At 38.4% G+C, this 25,916-nt stretch overlaps 2 protein-coding genes across 2 annotated transcripts in view; both read right to left on the bottom strand.

Moving 5' to 3' along the window:
• The window catches only part of FAM171B (family with sequence similarity 171 member B), a 32,722-nt gene extending 20,839 nt beyond the window's left edge, over positions 1-11,883 (bottom strand). Inside the window, exon 1 of the mRNA XM_064515055.1 lies at positions 11,522-11,883. Within this exon, the coding sequence (XP_064371125.1) occupies positions 11,522-11,690 (169 nt within the window). The 5' untranslated portion in view covers positions 11,691-11,883. The remainder of the gene's footprint in view (positions 1-11,521) is intronic.
• Positions 11,884-14,730: 2,847 nt separating this feature from the next.
• ITGAV (integrin subunit alpha V) overlaps positions 14,731-25,916 on the bottom strand; it is a 51,520-nt gene continuing 40,334 nt past the window's right edge. The window contains exons 25-30 of the mRNA XM_064515054.1: positions 25,129-25,287; positions 23,855-23,968; positions 22,106-22,219; positions 21,906-22,013; positions 20,738-20,860; positions 14,731-20,371 (exon numbers count right to left, since the gene is read on the bottom strand). Of these exons, the coding sequence (XP_064371124.1) occupies positions 20,276-20,371; positions 20,738-20,860; positions 21,906-22,013; positions 22,106-22,219; positions 23,855-23,968; positions 25,129-25,287 (714 nt within the window). The 3' untranslated portion in view covers positions 14,731-20,275. The remainder of the gene's footprint in view (positions 20,372-20,737; positions 20,861-21,905; positions 22,014-22,105; positions 22,220-23,854; positions 23,969-25,128; positions 25,288-25,916) is intronic.

The following is a 25,916-nucleotide window of genomic DNA, read 5'->3' as shown; positions in this document are numbered from 1 at the left end:
TTTTTTTTTTTTTTTTTAAACATTTACTTTAAATAAAGCCATTTCGGTCATAGAGAAACACTTCCTTACTTCTACAGCACCTGCTGCGATAGGGACATGCAGACCACAGTGCCAGAGTCTGTATATATACACAAGAAGAAATACGAATTACTGGGAGCTCATTCGTGTGGATACACACACTATTTCAGCACATACTGCAGGCTTTAAGTGGCCCTTCTTCCTGACTTACTGGGACAGAACAAAAATAGTATTTAGAAAACATTTCACTCACTGACCTGCTTTCTAAGCTTCAGATCAAGACCAGGTTGTTCAGCTCTTAAAAGCAAACACCCAGTTGTTTCAAGAGATACACACAGCAGCGTAAGAAAGATGAAAATTTAATAATTTACTGTAATCTCAAGTAGAGACATCTCTTCCTTGTCCACACCTTTTTCTGCTCATTTATTATTCTTTGAAAACTGATTGTTCCCAGTTTCTGTTTCTCTATATCTTTTATACTATCCTCTTTCCCTTGAGAAGCTCTGCTTTGTCTCCTTCCTCCTAGCATTCATTCCAGCCAGGGGTAATCTCTGTGACGACGACATGGTATTTTAGCCTGTGAAAGCACTGATTGTGAAGAAAGATCATTACTTTCCTAAAGATAAGTTTTGTAAGTTTCATAAATTAAAAAAGTGACAAATGCATTAAATAAAATAAGATGCATTGAATCAAACCTATCATAATGTGTGTTTTAAATGGAGACTACAAATCTTGCAAATTGAAATACTACACCGGATCACTTATGACACCTTAGCACACGATCCTGAATGAAATTCAGTGTTCACAATAAATCGGCTGGTCAAAGACTAGTATTTATGCATCTGTTTCAAAATTGAACCAAAATCCAGTTTCATGTTATAATAGCTCTACATCAGGCAGTACGGAAAAGCCAACTACCTAGTGAAATACTGGAAAAAATATCACGTCTTGCAGATAAGGACAGGATCTATTTTGACTTAAAGGAGATTTATTTACTTTTCTTTTTGCTACTAAAAACAATCACATGACTTCAGGGATAGGCTGTCTTCTTTCTCGCAATCATACATTATAATTTTTTTCCAGAAATATTTATAGACTTCACAGCATAGTTTCACATAGAATTAAAACTGAATTTTTGTATAAGCAAGGCTGACGCTTTTACAAAAAAGTTGTGCAGTTAAGTATATTTACCAACAATAATTTTGTTTCAATTAGAAACAGAATAATGACTTATTTTCCTTTCATACCAACATATTTCTACAACTTATACACACACACACACACTCAAAATGTATCTTAGGCAAACAATGAGATAAAAGGGAGTATCACAGCATATACATCCCAACTCTAAGCATTACTAAAGGTTAAACTACTTTACAGTCATGATCTGGCCAGCTTTTGAGTTAGATATCTGTATTACTGCATAGGTAAATTAATATTTCATCTTCAAGTTTAAGTTTCATTATATAAAAGAATGGATCATTTTTTAAAGAAACCTTTCCTGTAACCAACAGCTGAGTAACACCACTGTAAGTGGTTACACTTCCAATGAAGACCTCAGACCAGATGCATAACAAAACCGAAATAGCGAGATATTCATTCCACAAACGCTGATAACAGCCAAATATTGATGAAATTAATGCCCTGTAAGAATAAAGAAAACAGATCTTTACAGGCTGTATCCTTCATGATTACTGCTGTATAATCAATAAATGCCTTCCTGGAATGATCATGCTTGTGAAAACTATGCAAGATTGTCATCAGACCAATCGACAGTGCTGCAAACTCTCACTCACCTACTCAATGGGAATATATTCCCCCAAACTTTCAAGTGTATCTAGCAAGATACATAAAATAAACAGAAAACAAACATTCCCCTTTAAATATTTTTAGGTGCTTCTTGAACAAGAGCTATGAATTTAGATGTGGAAAATGTTTATTTCTGTGTTCCCTTAACACTGCTTTATACACGGAGCTCATTAACAGAATTCTATTGGAATACTTTTACATGTATACCACATACTGTTGTAAGGTACTCGCTTGGTAAATGGTTGAATGCTATTTTCTCCCCACTAGCTGCCTTCTTCATTCAACTTGCATATTAAAACCAGAATGTTTCACCACCCAATGTGGAGTATGTGAATTCACAGGATGTGATAAATCAGAATTTTCATTACAGAATTCTATCCATCTCACATATTTTGCTGTACTGGTATATTGGTATAAAGAATAAGAAATTCAATGAAATTCAAAATTGACACATGATAGTGAAGCTATAGATGGCAGTTACAATTACCATAGCAATCTTGTATTTTTATTTGCTGCTATTTTATTGCTACAGTTAGACACCCAGCAGATTGTTCAAACTTTGGTCACTATGGAAGCTGAGGAATTCGCCTTCCTGTGGCAAAGGATATATGTAATAGAGGAGACAAAGTGCTGTGGTCTACAGAGCTTCACTTATTTAGGATTCATTTCTTTATTGCAAATACTTTCTTCTGTAATCTCAGATTATTGAGACAAATGATTAATTGAGTTCAGCAGAGGACCATCAAGATAGTAAGGAGGCTGGAGCACCTGCCCTGGGAGGAGAGGCTGAGGGAACTAGACTTGTTTAACTGGGCACAGGAAAGGCTTCGGCAGGGGGGACACACAGGACGGGGGGACACCTAAATCACAGCTTTCCAATGCCTACAAGAAGGTTACTGAGAAGACACAGCCAGGCTCTCTGCTGAGATGCATGACAGAACAACAATGGACAACAGTCATAAATTGAAGCAGGGTAGGCTCTGAGGAGATATAAGGAAATTTAAAATCTTTAATTAATCTAAAATCAGAGAAAACACTGGAGGGGGACGACAACAACTCAAGACCCAAAGTACAAACATTATCTTCACTTGATTGGGAGTTTTTTTGGCTGCTAATCTAAGTATACTTGGCAAATCTGCCCCAGTGGTTTAGCAGCAGCATCATATGATAATTTGGGGCTCAGAGCTTCATGCAGCTTCTGTACTTTATTAAGGAAATCGGATAAAAAGATGAAGTGTATCTTGCATGCTTTTACTGCAACTCTTGCAATCAGTGGAAGCAGAGACATCAATGATTCTGCAGGGAAAAGCTTTCAGTTTGAGTAATGAAAATGTCGGTATGAGCTGCTCCTTTACAAGAAAACTGCAAATAAAACAACCTATCGTACAAAACCCCAAAATTACATGGACACCCAAGCAGGAAAGCTCAGTAATTCAATACAGGTAAAAAACAGATGGGAAATAACAGGAATAAAGGCAATATGTCACCCAGAAGAAAACATTTCAGAAGAGGCAGGTGAACTATTAATGACTGGCTAGAAACTCAGAGAGCTACATTCAATTGTTTTCTCCAATATAGGCAGTATGATAACAGGTCAGTCCTCCAATTTATCTGGCTATGAGCACACTGGTTTTGGTAGGAAGGCTCAAGCAAACGCTCAGATGTATAACTAAAGCATACACTAATCTAACCAGGCTCTGCAGGCCTGAGCGCCCTCTTGGGGTGCAATGCTTATGCCAATACCACACTTCAATGAGAGTACACAGGGATATGTTAAAATATTTCTAAGAATCTCTGCTTTCTGGCAATTCATGACCTCCCAGGGCTTCTGGCTCTCAATATCTGCCCCCTACTCACACTCTATAACCCCTGTTAAATACAAAAAGCCACTCCCCACTACAGCTCTTCAGCCACTATTTGCAGGTTATCCAGCTACAGCTGCCAGCAGTTCAGATGAGACCCACTTCAAAAACATCCAAGTCTTTCAAAACAGGACAGGGAAAATCAGAAGGCAGAAGGCCAAGAAATCCATTTGTCTCTGTCCTATCTAGAGCCACAGTTTCTTTCCATGTAATCTCAGTGACAAGCCACTTCTTAGTTCTTCCACTGATAGGACTGCACTGTCTTCGGTACCTGAGGCTGTCAACAGTAGATGCAGAATGTTTAAATGAGGAGGGCCATATGGGAAGCCCAGCAGGAGGATCTGACCCTGTAACCTATCATCTTCAAGTGTCTCGTCCTCATGTCAAAGTGGGTAACCATTGCCCCCCAAAAGCTGAACACTACCAGCTTTTAGTCAGTGGAGACTATTTTCAAGCATGCATGGTAAAGCTTAATCACAGCCTGGGGTAAGAGAAAGAAAGAGAAGAAACTGAGGGGGAAGGAATAAGGACAGCAAAGGAATCAGACAGTATTCATGTCTTCACTTGGTGAGCCTTTAGGGGCTTAAGCACGCACAGACTGGAAAGAACATCACTCCCTAGCCCTGCCAAGCCCAGCAGGCCGGCACAGGATAGTTCCCAGGAGCTACATCAGACAAAAATACACTTACATCTCCAGGGTCATGCCATGCAAATACAATAAACTGCAGACCTATCAGTATTTTGCTTACAAGAATGCATAACATGCTTGCATTCAGAGGGCAAGGAACATCATTTGGAAACTACTAGTTACAGCAGCTGGCCCAACTCAGATGGGAAAACAGATTTTGCTCACATTATCCACAGATACCTGAAAATTGCTCATGCAGTTTGCAGTGTATGATACAGTTTGTTGCTTGACAGAACTGCTAATTGCCACACTCACATCTTGTGCTCTAACTGGGAGGCAGCATTTGAGATAACAGGTGCTTCGGGAATGTCCTCCACACACAATGGCACTATGCTCTGCTGATGTTTATCGCCTAGTTAATGTGAGAGCCTGCTCACACTTAAGTTACAGTATGCCCCCTCATATGGAAGGTCTAAGCACCACCCCCTCCTGATCCATCTCTCCCCAGACGACAGGGCAATACATGCATTAGAGTGATGATGCCCTGACTCTCTTCTGCCTGTGTGGAATGAAGAAAGTGTGGTGAGGGCTGTGCCAGCATAAGCTTTATTTGTGCCACAGCCTCAGACAACACTTAGAACGATGGGCCCTTTCCTAAACACCTCATGCTTTTCGGGTAACTACAGACACCTAGGATCTGGAGTGTCTATTTCAGCTGAAAAGATGAGTTATAGCCTGAGTGATGCCTTCCTTACCAAATACCTGGCTTACAGACAGCAAGTTTAAGCTGCTCCTGAAGATTAATTTCTCCTGAGCTTTCTAAACTTAAGTTTCCCAGCAGATGCCATTTCAGCAACTTGTAAAGCTGCACACATTCACATCCTCCCTTCAAACATGTGCTAGCAGGAAAACTGCCTTCAAATCTCATGTTTTTCCTACAACTACAGTGCCAAAAAAGCAAAGCAATAAATGCAATAGCTGCTTTGCAGCTTGCTAGATACAGCTTCTTGTAGACATGTGTGGAAGATGACTATTCAGGTGCTAGGGCCTTGCAAGAGCACATGTGATATGCTGGAATAGCTCTGGGGAACTAGGAGTAGGTAGGAGGAGACAGATCTGGTAGTTTCAGGAAGCAATTAATGGAATTCAGAAATTAAACAAAGAATTAGGAGTACTACAATGTGACAGAACAGATGCATCCTTTGTGCCTCAATCCTTGTTCATAACAGCAGAATATAGTGAAGATGAAAATACGCAGCATTCAAGATGCTACAACAACCTGCACTATTTTTCTAAGTTTGACAGATCACACCAAAAATTAAGTTTATTTTCAATAAGCCTTCCCCTCAGATCTTTGCCTCAGACTGCAAAAACTTCCTTTACTATCACCCAATTTATCCGTAATGTGTGTTACAGATCCCCAGTGACACAGATCAGCAGTTGTATTCCAAATCCTGAAACTGCCTTTTTTCAGCCTGACAGCAGTTCTGTGAGTGTTTTCACATATCAGTTGCTCTTTGATGATTTATCATCTGCCAACAGACTAGAGAGAAGGAGTGAAACTTTAACAAAACAAAAACTACCACCTTGCAACACGTAGCTTCCTGCCATCACTCATTACTCTTGCATTCTGCCACTTCTCATCAGGGTGTAATTGTAGGTCCTATTTCTGTGACGACTAATGCACATTTCTGCCCTTGTTTCTCTCAGCTCTTTATTAGGAAAATAACTATCAATGCAAGTTTCTTGAAGTGAAGTTTCTTGAATTATAGAACATGATGCTGTATAATATATAACAGCTTTCATGAAAAAAACAAGCTTTCAGTGCAGGAGAGCTGCTTACCTCTTTAGAACCCTCAGTACCCTTTTGCTTATATCTCATCAAATCTCTTCCTGAAATTTAGAAAAGCGTATTTTTTTTTTTTAATTTGTGCTCTGGGAAGGAAAAATCCCTCAAATCCTCTATTTCTTTTATCAGCAACTGACTGAACTGTCATGGATCATATGGACACAAGTTAAATTATCTATGCATACTTCCTTTTCATTATGCATTTCTGACTCAAATTGCAGATGTTTTATAACCCTTCAGTTTCCTAACGCCCTGTCTCATTTTTTTGTTGCTCTACCGTTTTCACTAAGCTTTACTTTGTAATTATTTGTTTCTAGATATCCTGCAGTGGCACAGAAAGCTAAGTCACTTAAGACTGTCTCCAATAACTCAAGTCTAAATCTTACATACTTTTTCACCTAGCTGAGAAACCAGCACTACAAGTCTCAGCTGCAAATAAAGCTGAACAAATTGAGCAGCAAAAATCAAAGAACGAGTTTTCTGAATGTATTTTCAGAGGTGCTGGATTTTGTTGCTTGCATTGTCCTTGTTGCTTGCATGATACCATTTTGCTGGAGCAGGTAAGCAATGCTTTTGAGTTCTATTTGATAACAAAAGAATAATTTTTCACCTGACTAAAAATTAGCTTCCACAAATTTCATTACTTTTTTTGTATAAGAAATACATATTAATTCTGACTGAATGTCTACATCTGATACATCTAAAAACAATCAGAACAGTCTTTTATTTTAAAGACTGCAAACCATCTTTTCCACCTCCCAATAGAAAACAACCTGTAAGCTTTGACAACTTAAAAATAAATCTTTTCCATGACACTGATTATATTCTAACACCTCTTGGCTGAGAACACCGTGTTGCTGGTTGCAGAAAAATTCAGCCCCAGAGCAGATCACAAGTATCTAATTAGACAATTCTAGCTCCATAAGAACGAACTGCATCCTATGTAATTTACACAGTCATGAAAATTGCTGAATAATTTCCTTCTTTATAGGAATGCTGCGGAATCTCCTATACATCTCTTAACTCCTCACTCGTTTTCTCAGGATCTATATCTGACTGCAACAAAAGCTTCAAAAGAAAACTGGATTTATTACTGCCTAAATTCAAGCCCACATTAGCAGAACAAGCTATCAAACCAAAAGCTACTCTAAATACTTAAGCAGTACCTACACACCAATATAAATCACTAGGAAAAATATTTCAGAACTAGAAACTAACACTGAAAACAAAGATTAAAAAAGTACAAGTCACATGTGTGTCAGAGAAATACTTCTATTCCAGTATCTCAGATAAAAGGAAGTGCAAAAAAAAGTTATCTCCTTGAATGACCAGAAAGAATAAGGCAGTATACCAAAGACTTCTGAAAAACCTCAACTAGAAATCTCTTGTCTAGAACATTAGATAGCAACATCACCAGATGCAAATAAACAGTACTGAGGAACGGGCACAGACTCAGACTCCAAAGGCAGCATCCACTCTGGGTATTTACCTCCAACAGGTAGTCAAGGAATCTCATTTTCTTCAGGTTTTGCAGGCAAGCATGTATTTGTCTTATTAGTCTCAATGAATGGAACAAACTGCATAAATATTCACAGCCATTCCAGTTCTCCCCTCTCCTTTGTTCAGAAGTACTATTAGCAGTTACCATTTTTTAATTTCACCCCACCCCCATTTTTAATTTCATCCCATCCAAAAATCAAGCTGATCTTCCTGCCATATTCAAAGCCACCTGCTGAAACAAACAAAGAAACAACCCCCCAAAATCTTTTCCATAAATTCTGGAATAGGAAGTGGATTGGGAATGGTCTACAATGAATGTGATGGCAAGTCTTTTCTTGTGTATACTGGCATTTCAAAAGATATGGAAGATATACTCAGAGCACTGAACTTCATGCAGTTTTATGACAAAAACTTAAAGAAATAATAGCTATTTTAAAACATGCTTCAAATCTAATTTAACATTGCAAAATGAAAATAATTCCAGCACTAAGATGGTATATGTCATTCTATGTGTCGTCTATACATAATGTGATAGCATCTATTTACATAGTGGCTGTTTTTTCCAGAATAATCCCATTCATTCAATACACATGGTAGATTTGCCACAGAACTGATGCAGTTATGTATCACTTATGCAATTAGTGGTCTCTGCTTTGCTTATTGCACAATACCTGCATTATAAAAGGAATAACAATGCACCACACCCAAAATATCCTGTGGCTCTCAAATATTAATGAATGTATCTCCATATCACCTGTAAAGAAGACATTTTAATAAGGATAAACATAATAAGGAAAACAAAAACTGTTTTGCTTTGAATCAAAGACAGAATTATAATTTACTAGCTTCTGAGTATTCAAAGCTCCCATGACTTCTCTTAATCACTTCTGCATATCAGAGTCCAGATTTCTAAAACTGCTGTACAGAAAGCAAAAAAACTGACTGCATATGTACATAACCTGGAACTGAGACAGGGACACTTGGGCAATCACCATGGTAGCCACAGAGGCCTGGCTCCCTCTTCCTGGATATTTTTTCTAAAGTTTGAAAGAATAGCTATATTCATGACATAACACAAGTCAGAGTAACTCCATGAACTGAGTCCTTGTGCATGCCTTCTTTGCCTAGTCTTTAAAATTCAGTTATTTCTTTTGGCAGTGGTAGCTTTGCTGTTGTTTTTAAGGGAGGAGAAAGAGGAGATGAAAAAAGAAACCACTCAGTCATGTGCAACTGTACCTTCTCACTACTACATCTGTGTGTCAGTAGTAGAGTCTGCACCGCAAACCTTTGTACGCTGCTGCACAGACTTCAGCATCTTTTCTGAGACAGCATAATAATTACACTGGCAGAAGCCTGTTAATCCAGGAGAGAACTGATCTGTAAAGCTGTGTAATTAGCTTGGACATAACAGGGGTATCAAAAGAGGAACGTCAAACAAGAGAAAAGGCGGCAAATCAAAACCTTAGCTCTCCACGTTCCCTGTCTTAGGATGTTAAGGTTCCTTTCCATCTGCAACACTGGAGTTGCAAACAAATAGAGTAAATCCAAATTCAAGCAGATTCCTTCTGCTTACTTCCAGGAGCCAGGCCACTGCCTGCCTTGGGAGCTCCCAGCACAGGGCCTGCAGCTGCCACCGGAACGCGCTTTGGGCTCTTCAAAACAGTCCTGTTAAGGGATTACTCCGCTGCCAGTCTTCCGCTGGAAATGCAACAGTCATTTATCTTGCCTGCTTTTTGGCAGTATACCATCAAAAGAGACTATTATGAAAAAAGAAATTAATATCTGATAAAGATCTGAACTCTGGACCTACTTAAAATTTCAAAAACATCACAATATCAAAAATTACATAAGTACTCCACTGAAAGTACTTAACATCACAAAATACTAAGGTATTTAGCAGCTCCTCCAGAATAATAAAAGTTTTATGACATGAGTTAGTCTTTTCTTAACGATTTATCAATACAGGCCTTTTCAATTTTATACAGAAGAAAAAATTACCAAGATCATTTAAAAAGCTGAAGGATGGAATGTCCAACAAGATACAGTAGCCAACAAGAGAAATAAAGCTGTAACTGCATTTAAATGTAACTGAGGATCAGCACAAATGATCATTTTTAACATCCATGTACTAGGATTGATCATGAAAGCTGTGTACTATAGAACACTTCCAGGACTCTTACACATCAAAACCGATAAAGCATAATAAACAAATAAAGGAAAGCAACAGCAGCTAAGTGCACAGTTATGTAACTGCAGATATGAATGGCACTGGTGTCAAATTTAGTGCCAAAGATTTTTGCCAGCCCTGAAGGCAATAAGGTAATAAAGCTTCTTGAAATAAAATCCATACCTGACACCAGAAAGGATCCGTGAGTTACAAAAACTGCCTATTTTTTTTTGCAAGATCATTCAATTCTTAATAAGTAAAATGTGCAACTGCACATGTTAGAAATGCTGACAATGTATTTTAATAGGGGTTTTATGGTGATTAATGGTATACTCCTCTGAAAAACAGAGTAAGGTACTAAACAATGAAAAATCATCAGTTTGGAAGAAAAAACAAAAGCCAAACATTCCACTCAATACCATTTTTAAAAATTCCTATTGTTTAAGGTTTTGAACAACAAAAATTAAGAAAACCAAAGCCAAATCAAGGTATTTTAAGGCTGTATCAGGAAAATTTAAGTTTTCTGATACACGCACATATAAAATGACCATTAGTTGTGTTCATGTCCTACAGAACCTGCTGTTTTGTTCTACATCTTTAAGAAATTGCAAGCAGAGACCATAATTTAGGATCTTTGCTTATATTTCCTAATTAACATACATACTTCAGTGGCTTGTAAAGGAGATTCACTCCAGCAAAATACTAAGCATATGCCTAAAACTAAGCCCATTTTATATCTGCTTGAAACCAACTGGAAACAGAAACATGCATATATGCTTGCTAAAAATCACAGCTAAACATATGCTTAAGTGATTTGCCCATATGGAGCCTTGGTGCTGGAAGGTCTTAAATAATTAATGTTTGAAACCATTTTGAAATTCTTCTGTGAAAGGCAACGTGATGGGAAAAAGAATGATTTTTTTCGTAGTTTGAGCCTTTAAGACCTCAGAATTTTTTTTTTAATTTATTTATTTTTTTTTTAAATCTAGATGAAGAAAGAGAACCGCACCGCCTGCCCCCGCTCTGCAGCTGGGTAACCTCGCACGTGTGCCTGTGGTACCCAAGCCGGATGCCGAAACGCGCACATCATCCTCATATTCGGAGCTGCTGGATAAAACGGTTTCTTCCCTCATTCTGCAGAGGCGATGTGGAAACACGCAAGCGCAGCAGCACCGTCGCCGGTCCCACCGACCCCAGACGCGGTGCTCGCACGCGTGTCGCCCCTCGCGTTACGGGGGGGACAGCGGCCTGCGCGCAGGGCAGGAGCCCACGGCACGGCGCGGCGCGGCACCCACGACCCTCGCGGGGCGCGCGGGGACCGTCTCCGGGGAGGCCGGAGAGGCGCGAGGCCCGGTGCCCTGTCAGGGCAGCAGCGCCGCCGCCGCAGCCGCGCGCAGGCCCCGCGGTGCCGAAGATGGATCCTGCCCCCGCCGCGGCGCCCCCCGGCGCCGCCACAGACCGCGGCGCCGGCCTCGCGCCCCGGCGAACGGCCGCTTCTCCGCACAACGCGCCGCACAACACCGCCTTTCCGCAGGCCGAGGCTGCCCCGCCGCCCGCGGGGGTGCTGCGCCCCGCCGCCGCCGCCGCCCGCCCCTCCAGCGACGCAGCCAGCGGGGGCAACGGCCCCGCGCAGAGGCCGCCCGCCCGCCCCGGCCCTGCCGCACCTGCCCCCGCCCCCCGGTCGGTACCTGCGGCGGCGCCGGCGTCCCCCGGCGGCGCCGCCCGCTGCTGCTGGGGGCGGTTGGGGGCGGCGGCGGCGGCGGCGGGGAGCAGCCGCCCCCTCAGCAGCAGCAGCAGCAGCAGCGCGGCCGCCAGCGCCAGGAGCAGCGAGGAGAGGCGCCCGCGGGTCCCCGGCATGGCGAGCAGCCGGCGGGCAGCGGAGGCATATTGCGGGCGGCGAGGCGGGCGGGAGGCGGCGGCCGGCGGCTCCCACGGCGGTCGCTCCGGCTGCGGCTCCGGCGGCAGCACTGCGGCGGGCGGCGGCCGCCCCCACGCGCGGCGGCGGCCAGCGGCGGCCCGCGCCCCCTCCCCGCCCCGCGCACGTGACGGGGCGGCGCCTCCGCTCGCGGCGAAGGCGGCGGCGGCCAGCGGTTTGTTCCCCAAACGGACTGTCACAGCGGGGTGCCGCCAGCGTTTCAACGCCTTTGAACAGCGAGCAAAAATGTCTTCGAAATTGCTCCAAAGAGCAACTGGCTGGTTAAAGTGAGTATTTTTCACAGATCTCTTATCAACTACAGTCTTATTTTTCACTGTATTTCTCGACAGTAAAGCATAATGATTCACTGCTATTAACGATTACTTCATACAGATCGAGGATTTATGGTGAAATGCAAGTTACTTTCTCCCACGGCTGCTGGGGGCGCGCGGGCGTGCTGCAGGATCACTGCCGGACGGGCTGCTCGGCCTCCCCCCTGGCGCCTCGCAGCTGCCCGCGCGGCGCCGCGGCGGGGGAGACGCACCGCTTTGGCGGGAACCCCGCGGCGCTGGGGTGCGCTTCAGGGCGGTTCAGCGAGGTTGGTTTCCCGACTCCTCAGCATCACCAAAACACTCCGCAAAACCCACCTTGGGAACTGTGTGGAAACTTATGGAATGACCTTTAAGCAAGCAAAAGAGCACGAAAAGCAGGGAAATAAAAACAGTCATGAGCCTGATCTGGAACTCGCCTACGCCAGCTCAGGAGCAGGGCGAGACTGCGCTTTTGGTCTCGAGGAGACCTAGTTAACATCTCGACCAGGTTCCCATTTTAACCTTCTATCAGGGCATTGCAAAGAAAAGGGGGCTGCATCTCCACCCCCACAGCTGCACTATGGTTGGAGTCATTTTGGCATCCCTGCAGCCATGTGTGCTCAGGTGGAGGAGAGGGGTCCAACAGAAAGCCAGCCAAGTACTCCCAGCCATTTGCTTCCTCTGTTAGTTCTGTGAATTCATACAATGAATGAGTAATGTGATGTGGAAGCGTGCATCATGTACACGGTCTTTTCCAGGTGCTCAGAGACTTGCGCTTTTAGAAATAAAGTAATTTTATTTGGGGAGGAGCAGTTGAACCTACTTGCAGTTGCAACTTGCTAAATTAATGTTGATGTGAATATCGCAATTATTCATTTATAAAGTTATGAACTAAATCTCTTAAATGCATGATGAAAGATATTATGGAATATGGTTTCCAAATGGGAATAATACATGGAAATTAAGTTTCTGCTGTATTTAGATAAATTACTGAGAAGGGACTACATCTAGAGAGTATACAGCAAAGCCCCCTTTGGGGGGGAGGGGGAAGCATAGATCAAGCTTATGTTTTCTTAACCAAATTTTCTTTGAAAAAAAGAAAGCCAATACAAACTAATTTATTTACCTGAGGTAATATGTCCAGCAGTAACTCCTGCAGTCTTTAAACGTGGTTCAGAACTTTTTTTTAAACTACTACTTTAAGAAGTTTTCCAACTCTAATAAGGAAATATAATAGGCAAAAATGGTGTTTAACTATATAATGTTCAATTTCATAGGATAAGCATTAAGACATGTATTACTCTAGTCTATTTTTTCCTCATAGCAGGGCACAGGAAATCTTACACAATAAGATTTCCTAAGTATTAGGAAAAAGTAATTCTCAATCTCTTTTTATGTCCTTAAAGCTTTATGATGTCTTTGACAGGTCTACTTTATGCTTTAACTAGGTCATACAACATTGTGTTTGACTGAATACTGCAAACAATATTTGAAATTTGTTTGGTAGCTAACAGACCTAAAACCAAAAAGTCGCACACACTTTTCAAACTTCAAACAATTCTACAAAATACACACACATCATCCTGCACTGAAAGGCTATCATATAACATCTATTTTGTCAGGGAGTGAAGTGCCCCTACACAAATGAAGCTGAAATGTAAATATAGAGGATTCTGCAAAGCTTTCCCTGAAAATTGGTAACAAGTAAACATGATCTGCAAGTGAAGCTGTAAGGACTAGTAATGTGGTGTTTTACTGTCATTTTGTGCTTCTCAAAATTTAAAATGTCTATGTTGTACATCTGCGTACTGCAAGTTTAGTTATAGTATGGTCTCTATGTCTGCCAAGAGAGGTAACGGTTCAGTACCAAAGTACCAAAATTTTAGAAGATTTATCAGCAAGATATGGTAAAACTGTTTGTGGTAAATGTTTCTGAAATATCTTGTGTGAAGATCAGCTTTAGACAGCATTGTAGATAAAATCCTAATTCTTTTAATGTATATGAGAGTATATATTGATGAGATGTTCATACAAGTACTTCAATAAAATTTGAAGTCTAAGTTTTCCTTTGTATTTTGAAACTGTAGTATTCGATACTTACTAAAAATTAACAAGCCTATGTTGAGCTATTTAATACTTCAACTAGTTAAAGTATTGCTACATAAATAAATATTAAATCAATAGAAAATGAAAGTGTACCCCTTTATTTTGACCAGCAAAATATTTACTGTCACCCCACTCACAAAGATAAATACAGTTGTTAACTAGAAAGAATTCAAAACTAAGAAATTAATCTAATAATACAACAAGGAAAGAAATACTATCTCTTTCAGAATTTTCCTAACAAAAGAGCAAGAAATGACCATCTTCAACAGTGAGGTAACAACTATGAAATCTGAACAAATTACTTTTGGTACACAAATTCTTGTAGGAAATTGTCTTCTGAAGAGGAGAGAAAATAATTTCTGAACAGACCTCTTGCTTGTGGTTACAAATCCTTCTCACTTGAGGTTAATACGTGCTGTCTTAGCTGAGAAGGTAAAAGTTATGTGATGCAACCTTTTCGTATTCAGTAGATTACTGTGTGTTACAGACATATATTATGAAATATTTTCAGCTGAATTAAATGGCTTAAAAAAAAATTTCCTGGAAAAAATTCAGAGAAGACATGTTAATTCAGAGGTATTTTATTCCAAAATTCTTATCACCAGAATCAACATAATACTTACAATAACATTTCTCAGACTGTTTATCCAATCATAGTATTTTAAAATTGAATACATATATATAAAAATATAACCTAATAAAATCATTTTAAATTTGAATTAGGATGAAAAGAATGAGTTGAGAAGAAAAACATAGCTTAATAGCTATATTTGACATCAATACAAAATTACTGTGCTACAATACCCACATATTTCTTTGCAAGATTTATATTTTAATAACAATAAGGTGACTTCAAATGTATATTGCTCTCTTTAAAAGTACCAAAGGCCTTTGAAACAAGTTCATAGTTGCTGAAAATATTCCCATTTGGTTTATTAATATTTATTACATAACTAAGAAACCCAAAAATGCAGCAGTCTTGTTAGTAAGTTAATTTTCTGCTTATGCAAACAATGCTATACTAATTTAATGCATGAGCAAAAATCCATGCAAAAAATTCCACTATGAAGAAATAAACTGTTACATTTTCAAAATATTTGCATCGTAACAAACATGTTTCCTTTGTGGACTAGAAAGGGCCACTTAAACCTGAAAGTGTTTTTTGCAGACTCAAATGCTACATTAAATCTTCATCTACTTTGCAAAAGCCAAGAGTCAAGTTAGTCAATATTAATGCAAAAGATTTGGAGGTCAATGCATATAAGCCTAGATTTCCTTTGTTATGATTTTTAATGGAAAAAATATGCTGAAATTCTAGATACCATAATCATATAAAACAGTAGTAGCACTACAGACTGAAAGCCATTATTATAGAGTCTCTAGTCAAATTTTCCACCGTGGACTTAAAGAAGAACATTGTACCAATTCTCAATAACTCAAGAGTTAGTAATAGATAAGCTTTAGAATATATATCATGTCTCACCCAATGTGGGTGATCAAAAACTTTCTACAGCATTCATTTATCACCTTATTTAATACACTGGTTTTGTTAATGTCCTTAAAAATATTGACCACTGCCAGTCAACAGATGCTACATCCGTTATTAGACAAACAAAAATTAACAAACAACTTGGCAATGAACTAGATTTGATCATGTTATATTGCACTTGGGAATTAGAAGCTAGAGATTCAGTACCAAAGAGTTCAGGTCCCAGTGAAGTCAATGAGAATTATTAGAGCTCAGCACGTGATCATGCTCCCAAGTGTGGCATTTCTTTGTGATAGGAGGCCACCAACAACCAAACTAATGAGTTCTTCCTACCTCAGAAATAGAAAAATGGAAAAAAATCCTTCTCTGCAGAAGGCTCAACAAATCTGCAGGCTGCCAACTTCCTTTTCATTTGGGATTTCCACTGTCCTTTTAAAAAGTCCATTTTTTTTCTCATTAACAGTCAGCAGCATTGAACATAAAGGGCCTAATTCAAAGCCAGTTGAAATTAATGTCAGGTTTTCCATGATTTTATTAAACTATAGAATAGCCTCAGCCTGTACTGAAGACAGAAGCCGACTAGATTTTCACTGCTACCCTGTGATTATTTGTAAGAGTGTGAAAAAAATACTGCAGCACCTGTGCCAGGATAACCATCAGCAGACCAGAATGTTGCAAAAAATCTAATCTCTCATTCCCTCAAAAGACAGCCATGCTGGAAGTCTTCTCTCACTCTTCAGGAACATTTGCATAGGTCTGCGCATTAGTCTGTTGCTATACTGCTTTGAAAGTGCAATATGAATCCTTCAAAGCACCAAGAACATGCTGAATACAGCTGAAATATTTTCAAAATATACCTGTGGAAGTTTACCATGAAGACTTTAAGCATGGACACAATTTTAGAAAGTACTAAGTATTAAAAATGTTTGCTTGGAATTTATAAGGAAAGGACAAATATTACAGACTTTCTTAAAGTTCCATAAGCATTATGTGAATCGAAGATCAACATGTAAATCAAAATTTTAAACAGAAAAGTGGGGCATATATAACCCATAAACTTGATACTAACATCTGTGAATATTTCTCGAAGATTTCCACTTATGTTGATAAATGTATCCCACGTCTGACTTTGCAGTCATGCTTAAGAATGAATCCAGATTTTGGTAGTGCTTCTTGAAAGGAATGTAAACATATAAATTTGGTTCCTCTCTTTACATTTTCTAAATATTGTCAAATATAGTACCAATAATACACATTTTGCAATATAAATCACCTTTTAATATGCATCATGAGATGCTGCAGTAATTGCAAACTGGACTAGTTGTAGAATTTTGTAATTCATTTATAAAACATCTAGCTCTTTAAAATGTTTCCATAGAGTAAAATTACATAATTGCTAATTTTATATATATAAAGCTATGTTTATGTAAGATAACTCTCTCAAAAGAGGACTAAGTCAATTATCTATTACCATACTTGCATTTTACTATACTTGCAATATGCATCTTATGCACATCAGTTTTGACTTAGGGGCATTAATTTCTCACTCCAAAATACATTTTTAAAGGTTGCTTTAAAAATTTCAACATAACTAAAATATTTGCTATAAGAGTGTATCAATGCCTGTAAGCCCCTGGGAAATCTATAGTAACACAAGTGCGTATATATTCTGTAATCTTATTGCCAAATCTGGAATGTAAAACCAAAGATTTCCCTTCATCCCCATCCCGATTCAGAAAAACATTCTATTCAGAATCTCTCCTAAACTCATATGTAATTTTAAACTGAATTTGGGGTGTTGTATCTGTGTTCATTAAGTAGCCTGTATACTGCAGTTGGCTATACTACTGTTTTTTGGTTTTTAAACTAATTAAACTGGAAATTACTGGACATAGAGAAACAATTATTTTCTAGTAGAAGGTAAGAAAATAAAAATCACTTAAATAAGTCTTACTTTACATAATTTCAATACACAGAAGGAACTTTCCATAGCTACAGCAGTTGTACCAATAAAATGTACCTTTTTATCCTGAAACACAGCAAAGAGTTTCCAGTTGCCACAGTAAAATTAAGATGTAGTTAGCACTGACATTAACAAGGCTGTGGTATCCCTTCCACGTGAGCCAAAGGGATCTTGACCATGCTTTTTTTTTTTTCTTCCTCCATCTCCCTATAATGCCTAGACATGCAAGTAGTCTAATGAATTTCAAGTCAACACAGTGTGTACATGTAACAAAAGTGTGCACACACAAGAATTAGAGCTCTTACCTGTCTACTGACAGTGTCTTAAACCTCTTAACTTACTAAGATAAAGACAGAATAAAAACAGTCCTCTTGCATATAGATAATCAATTGGCAACCTATGTGAACTAAAAGCCTAGAAGCCTGTGAAATGAACTTATGTTTTATAAAAGTCACATTTTGAGGCAAGGATCAAAGCCTGACTCCTGAGTCTCTACTATATTGGTAGTAACAATACTAGAAGTAAAGGCAAGAATGAAACCTTGACCACACTGAAGACCTTGAAAATTGAGTGGAACCAGAATTTGGCCCCATGCCCTCTCATATAAACTAAACTTAAAGAAATCATCTGAAACAAAAACATGTAAATGGATAAATATGCAAGCCTATATCTGAAATACAAACTGGCCCCCACATTAACTTTGTGCTGTCTCCCTTAATGACTCAAATGCTATCACAGTTCAGTAAAAGAGTGGACTTAACAGTGAAAGTCATTTGTAGATTTTAAATCTCAGAAAGTAGACAGAAATGAAAGTTGAACTGAACTGTTCATTTCAGATAATGTTGGGTTTACTGAGCACTGCAGTGTTTATGGGAGAAGTGCAGCTTTGAGAAAAAACCCAAAATATGAAACCAAACCAAACCAGAGTTCTTGTCCCTCTAAGAGTTTGTTAACACAGAAACCACACTGGTATAATTATAGTAGAAGCCTTCCTTTCTGTATGTGGCTGCATTTAAGGAGTTTATAATGTAGTTTCTCCTCTTTTCTGAATGGAGAATAAACAAATCTCAAGTAAGGTATGTCTACTCTAAAATTTCTGCAGCACAGTTACATGTGGTTACAAGCCAACTAACCTCCTAACTAGCAGTTATGTGGTTACCAAAATGCATATAGGCCACCTTCTTGTGTTCTTTCATAAGTATAAAGAGGCTTCATTTTACTGGACCAATACTGAAGGAAGTAAGCTAAGAAGGATTTAAACCCTTGATTTTAACTCACTTAAGTTTAACATTTAAAAGCCATCAATAAAACAGAAAATACTTAGTGTCTTTTCTGGTAATGAAATGGAGTCTTTTGTGCAAGATTAATACTAAACAAGCCAAATCAACCTCTGCTAATCAACTCCTTTCATGTTGCTGGCTACACTCTGCTTCACTGACAAGCTGACTTCTTTCAGGGCAGGTGGCAGGGCAGGGACGAGCACTGGTAAGTACTAATGTAATCTAGATACATTGGCTGGCAGATAGTGTAGTTTAAACAGTCTCTGTATACTCAGTCCTGCACTTGGACAAGGTAATGCAGAATGTGCGAATTATTAGCAGCTTCCCCAGGGTGCATCAGGTAACCTATCACAAATATTCCCCCTATACTGTTTTGCCAGAGAGGGAAGTTCAACCCAAGAAAACTCAGCTTTAAGCCCTGTGGAGGTTTGATCTGTGGGCATAAAGGCTATGGGTTTTCATATCAGACATACCTTTTGGAAGCTGGAGTCCACCATCTTGTCCCTGGCAGTACCTGAATGGATCCATGCTGCCAAGAATTCTGTGGGACACATCTATCCTGCTCCATGGAAATACTCAGCACAGTCTTTGGATCCTGCCCTGCATTTTTCACTAGGTCCCCTAGAGAGTACAACATCCCCAGCTTTCTCCCTCTCACTTCTATTTCTATAGCCTCAATCTCTAAGGTAAGGGACCTAGGATCGGGAAAGAAGTATCTGTGAGGTCCAGAGGGGAAACAGGAGACCATGCAGAACAGTAAGATTCCAGGGCAGAGATGACTAGGCAGGAAGGGGAACTGAGATGCAGAAGAGATCAGATGTTAATGATTCCACTGAATAATCTCTTTTGTATTTTTTGAGCAGGAGAAAAGTCATCAGCAGAATTAATGGGTCAAAGAATACTCTTCGGCTTTGTAAAACAAGCTATGCTCGTTTTTGTGCACCTAGCTTTCATGAGATAGGAAATTTAGTGTAGTGTACTACAACAAAAATCCATCAAAATATGTAATCCAGCAAGTATCTGTGGAAGCTGCTGGCTTAAAGAGTAGAAATGGAATCTATGTAGCGATTCATGTAAAGCCAGTCTGAATCGATAAAAAGATGTTGTCTCCTACATCCCAATAAGCAAAATCATAGCACTACGTATTACTTAAATTTCTTACACACAAATCAGTGCATATGCATTAGTCACACGTGTCAACATGATTAATACAAAAGGGAGAATTTATATATATTGCTCTTATTTTGCAGGTGCTGATACCTTTTGACATCAGCAGCAGTGCAGTCAGGAGTGTTTTCTCCTTAAGAGGGAAACCAATATTTGTAAGTATGATGTAGGCTTTTTAAAGTTTCAGAGTGTCTTACAGATAAAACTCTGCTTAAGCTTCTGATGTTCCTTCCCCATTCTCATGGGGTTGCAGTTGTTCTCTTTCTTGTTCTTCTTGAGGTGGTCTCACACGTTTGAAGAAGCCCATCTGTAATTTGGAGAACAACAAAGAAATTGTGTGATGGTACTTTTGAAAATATAGACCCATCCTTTTATCTTTCTCATTGCTTCTTCACCAGATCCTGTTGTTTGAATATTTTTCCATATTTTAGTCTTCCAAAACCAATAAATATCAACCCGAAAAATTAAACTGAGTACTTCAGCACAATCACAGACATCATCTTTTATTCAACTTCTTCCGGACAAAGCTGAAAATTTTTTAAAATTTATCCAAAAAGTCAACAGATTCAGAGGATTACAGAACCAAGGTATTTCTGCCAGCTGCTTGTACTATTTGAAGTAATACATCACTAGTAGGGGAAAAGAACACAAAACCAAACATTACAGTACTTACCCTGTACATAACAAGCACTAGAATGGCCAAGAGCAATAATCCTGCTAGGACAGCCAAAATTATAACCCACACTGGCACAGGCATAGGCTGTGGTTGAATGCCCCATGTAATATTTGTAGTAACCTAATAGAAAAACACAATAAATCACATTTTGCACAGCCATGACAGAGTGAGGTCATTCATGCAGCTTAAGTAGTACATATTTTAAAAGTACATGCTATAATGTTTAAAATAATCCTAATCCAGCACCAATTAATTTTTTTCTCTATGCGAGTATACAGCTATAGACTAACAGAAAATGCATGATGGCATAAAGGCTTTATTGACCCAAATTTAATAGGAATTTCAAATTGATTTAAACTATGGGTTTTTTCGAAGTCAGTGATAGCATGGCAGCACGTATTCTGTAATGTTTGATGATTTTCAGTACATACATAGGATTTTGGAAGTGTTTGAGAAATAAACAAAAATAATTTAGAACTTTTCCTTCTTTCTTAAGAGACGGTATTCCTCAAAACAAAAATCAACTCCACAAGGCTTAGGAGGTTTAAAAAAAATGCATTAGAAGCCATATTCAAAAATAAGCAATCACTATCCTTTTTCAACCCCCTTCTTAAGATCTTTTATAATATAGTGTCTACTAAAAACTTCTAATTTGACAGCCCCACGGAATGCACCCTGTCTCCTTTCTCTTGGAAATTCTTAGGGCATAGATTGTCTTTTTGTTCTGTGTTCATACAGTGCTTTATATAATATGAACATGGTCCATCATGAAAGCTCTATCTGCTATTACAATAGAAGAAAATTTTCAAGTCAAATATTTCTCTAACAAGGGCATTAATAAGAAAATTAGTACTGTTTTTCAACATTACTTTTTCTGTTAGATCAATTAAGTCTTTAAAGCTCCAAAGAGTCCATGGCTGAACTCTAGTTTTAACACAAAATATTTTATTTTACCCTCAATTATATGTGTATAACTGAAACTAATATATGAATTGAATAGTTCATAAAACTGGCATTAAACCTAGCCACAAGCAGCTATTCAGCAACAAATCTATCCCATTGAATAAGAAAATAAATCTAAATTTATCTTTTACTATTCTTTATTGCTGTATTAATTTCAAAGTAATGGTGTATGCTAACTCAAGCTTAGATATAAATAACTTACTATTGTAGAATTGTGGATATCTTCAAAGGAAAGGTTCTTATAAGGGAACTCTATAACATTGAACGAAGCAGATGATTTGAGAGAATAAGAGTGATTCTGATTTTCTTTCTGTGTGAGAAAAACAAAATTAGTATTGCATATGGATGTAAAATTACTTCTCGTGTTTCTGAAGCAGGGACAGACTACACACAGGCACTCACATTCATGAAAGTCTGGGTCCAAAGGCGGGATTTTAAATACAATATTGCACTCTTTCCCCTTTCCAGGTGGCCAACTTGACAGACTATCTTTAAGCAATCAGCAGTTCCACAGCCCTGTGTATAAAAATAGGAAGAACATTCCAATGATGAGTATCTTCAAAGACTCATCAATAGCATTGCTTTTTCATAAACATATTTCATTATGCTTTTTTTTGTGTAGGCAAGATAGAGCACCATAAACTATTAAAGTATATTAACTAAAATCCAGTATTACTTGTAGTAGTCCATAAGTGTGCATTCAGAAAAGTATTACATGAGCCAATTTTAGACTTTTGGATCCCAAAGCTGAAACATCTGGCAGCAGTTTTACCGTATGTACTTTATTTTACATATTTAGGAAAACATTTCTGCAGCATAGGGGTGGGGTGAGTTCTGATGAATTCACATTGCCATCCCTCTGTATAAAAAAACACAGGTGTTTTTTATATAAAAACTAATGGCAGTTGACTGTACTACATGCCAACAACCACATGCTCTGTTGCATGCAGCAAAGGACTTCAAACAAGATGACTGACCTAATCTGTAAGCAATACTTAAGACTCAGGAAGTCTGAGTGGCATTTCTCAATCACATTTCCATTAAAGTACTTCTGATAACGTGGATGCTAGACTGTCAATGTTTCAGGAAGAAAGCCAAGCAAAACAAGGCTTTGTTTTCCAACTGTGGTTTTAATTATACTATAAATAAAAGCACTGTACAGTATAAGTGCAACTGCCAATATAATGCAACTCAGTGGAATGCATCACTACCAATGCTGTATATAACCCCTAGGGTGAGGTCCTGCGATGGTCCTGGGTTGAGTCGTTGGGATGACCAGGCAAAAACCAAGCTCACTCTTGTATTAAAAGCAAACAAACAAACTACCCTTCAGAGAAACATTTGTAGGAACTGAATGCTTGTAGCTTCTACAAGAAGATTAACTCTTCTCACCACAGAGTTGGACTTCCATCTCTAGTTTTGTTTTCTTTCCTCAGCACTTTTTTTATCCTCTCCAAATCTTAAATATTTCTGGGATGATCAGCATTTGAGCCTTAGTCCCAATGCTCCATCTTAACTCCTAAAGCGTTTCTCTCATCTGCCGGCCCATCCTGCCCTGCTCAAAGCAGGGGAGCTCGTTTCTGCAAGTGCAGTTACAAAAGATAGTGATACAGTAATGTATTTACTTCATATTACAGATTATCTCCAGTCTTGTGTGGAAAGAGGAGGGACAGGTCCTCCATGTACCTGAGGGCAGAATACCCACTCATCAGCAAGGAAGTGCATTCCTGAAATCAACTGTAATTTGTACCTAAGACGTTTGCAACACTGACCTACTTTGTCCCAGTTACTATCACTTTTCCAATTCAGAGAATAGCACAACATAGAAGACTGACACTGAATGAAGTGCTCAGTTTGGCCTTTTTTTCCAAAGGACATAAAACTAATAACAGCACAAAACTGTAGGCATATGCACTAGTAGGTAACATAGTGCCTCATTAGCTGACTACCCTGAAGAAAAGTGATGCACGCTAGAAGAAAGAAAAAAAAAAAATCACAGCTCCAAAGCATATGACTTTTTGTCTATTATTCTTTCAAATACCGAAAAAATTCTAAAACGTATTTTCTGAAATGATGCTGCCTCTCATGGAGCTCTCATCTCTTCATTAAAAAAAGCAACTTGTAATCAATGTATCAATGTTCAAAGCTTACCAAAGTATGCACGTCTCCCTCAATGGCAGTTATATCCCTTCGACTGATGCGATGATCGCGATTATCTTCCCTATTAAGTGTTTCGTTCTTATCCTCATCTTTAGAAGCGGAAATCTAGGATACACCAAGCAAACCCAAATAACTGATAATTCTTGCATTTAGATACCTGTAAACTTTAAAGTTAAACTACTAGGTCAAGAAAATATATACCTGATCAGGTTTTCCCTGTTTCTACCTTAGCTAATGTTTGCAATTCTTCACAACCTGGCTTCATCTACAGCTGTAATTAAAATGTTATTTGCTGTCTTTTCTAGATCATCGATGCAAATTTCTAATTAATCTAATGCAGAGTCTTAAGTATCCTAATTCTCCTTCAAATCGAAACTTTTTCATTTGTTTATAACCCATATGCCAGTTCAATTAGTAAAGTGTTTCTCATTTTCATGTGTAGAGAGAACATAAAAATACTCTTAAACCATGGTAAAAACTTGAAATTTTGCAATCTTCTATTAAACATTTTTCCTCAACATTTCAAAGTTTTTAACTCTGAAAAAAATAGCACTAGGAGGATACCAATGTACCGTGTACTGATATACATGTGTGCACATGTACAGACACAAACATATAAATTCTTTTAGGAGGGCCTTGAAACAGAACACAGTAAGTTTCATAAATTATATCAGTAATCCTTAAAGATTTGCAATGTCAAATTGCAAATTTACATATGAGACTAGGCAGAGCCAAGCTAATTTTCCTCTACATAAGAAATTTATAAGAGAAAACTTGTAAGAGAGTTGTAAAAATATATTATTACAAATCACATAGCAAAAGCATAGGAAATTTGTTTTTGTATCTACACCAAAGATGTTTTCTGATTATCAAAGATGTATAATACAAAATAATAATTTTCTTCTAGGAAATAAATCCAAGAAAATTTACATAAACAACCTAGAAGTGTTTGGAATGTTTTTGTTCAAGACCAGGTAATTCCATCGCTTCCAATTTAACTCCTACAGCGTAGTTTTCAAGAACAAAACAGAAGGAAACGACACATAAATCTATCTTTGTGTGCACAATCTGTGTTTTACCTTTTATTTCACCTGCCATACACATTGACAAGTACTGTCAAACAGTGCAGTCGCTCTCCTTAGCAACAGATGAAAACCTAACCTGGACAGCATTAAATATTCTCTCAGGGATTTGGGTATTTTTAGTGTGTTTCCAAATAAACAAACACATCATTCCACTCAAACAAAAAGAAAATTCCTGGTTACCTTAATTTTCAATGGGTTGATCTCCATGTCAGAAGTGCAGTTCATGGGACCATCAATTTCATACTGAATGATATACAACAGCGTGTAGTTTTTATATTTGTAAGGCCACTGTAGCGTCATCATCACCTTACTGAAAGCACTTGGGCCATTGTTTCTCAGCTGATGATGAAAATAAAATTAATGGAGATGAAAACCAATGCCACCTTCTTTGTTAATACATTTATAGAGGTTAGTTTATATTTGAGCCATAAATGGCACTGAAGGTAAGACCGCTTATCACAATAGCATCAACACTTCTACTTAAAATGGAAACTAAACTTTAAGTCCCCCAGCAGGAAAAACTTAAAATTACTTCTCTAATTTGGTAAAAATTACTTTCAAGAAAAGGTATGGGAACAACTTTTTGCTTTGATGTAATTTTTGTTTTGTAGCATACTGCATGAAATCACAGCCACTGTATGTCTCAGTCAAGATACTCTGAGCACAGCTGCATAGGTCCATAATTTTCTTTAGATAAATTGTATCTTACAAGTTATAGAACAGCTTTAACTCTTATTATTCGTACAGCTCTCTCAATAAGTTTTGCTTAATTGAACAATGAAGACTAAAGCTGTGATCATTCTTTAAAAAAAATTTTAAACATGTAAAAATTTTAGGCAAAAGACTTTTGTGATAATGAGTCAGAGCAGCTGGAATGCAGATGAGGATCCTGAATATTTTACAGCCATGAGTCATTTTCTGAGTTCAAGTTATTTCAAATATTTTATCTAGATTTCAAACGTCTAGAA

Source organism: Dromaius novaehollandiae, chromosome 7, assembly GCF_036370855.1.
Source record: "Dromaius novaehollandiae isolate bDroNov1 chromosome 7, bDroNov1.hap1, whole genome shotgun sequence".
Taxonomy (NCBI): Eukaryota; Metazoa; Chordata; class Aves; order Casuariiformes; family Dromaiidae; genus Dromaius; species Dromaius novaehollandiae.
The sequence above is the reverse complement of the archived record's forward strand: the minus strand, read 5'-3'. Positions and strand labels throughout refer to the sequence as shown.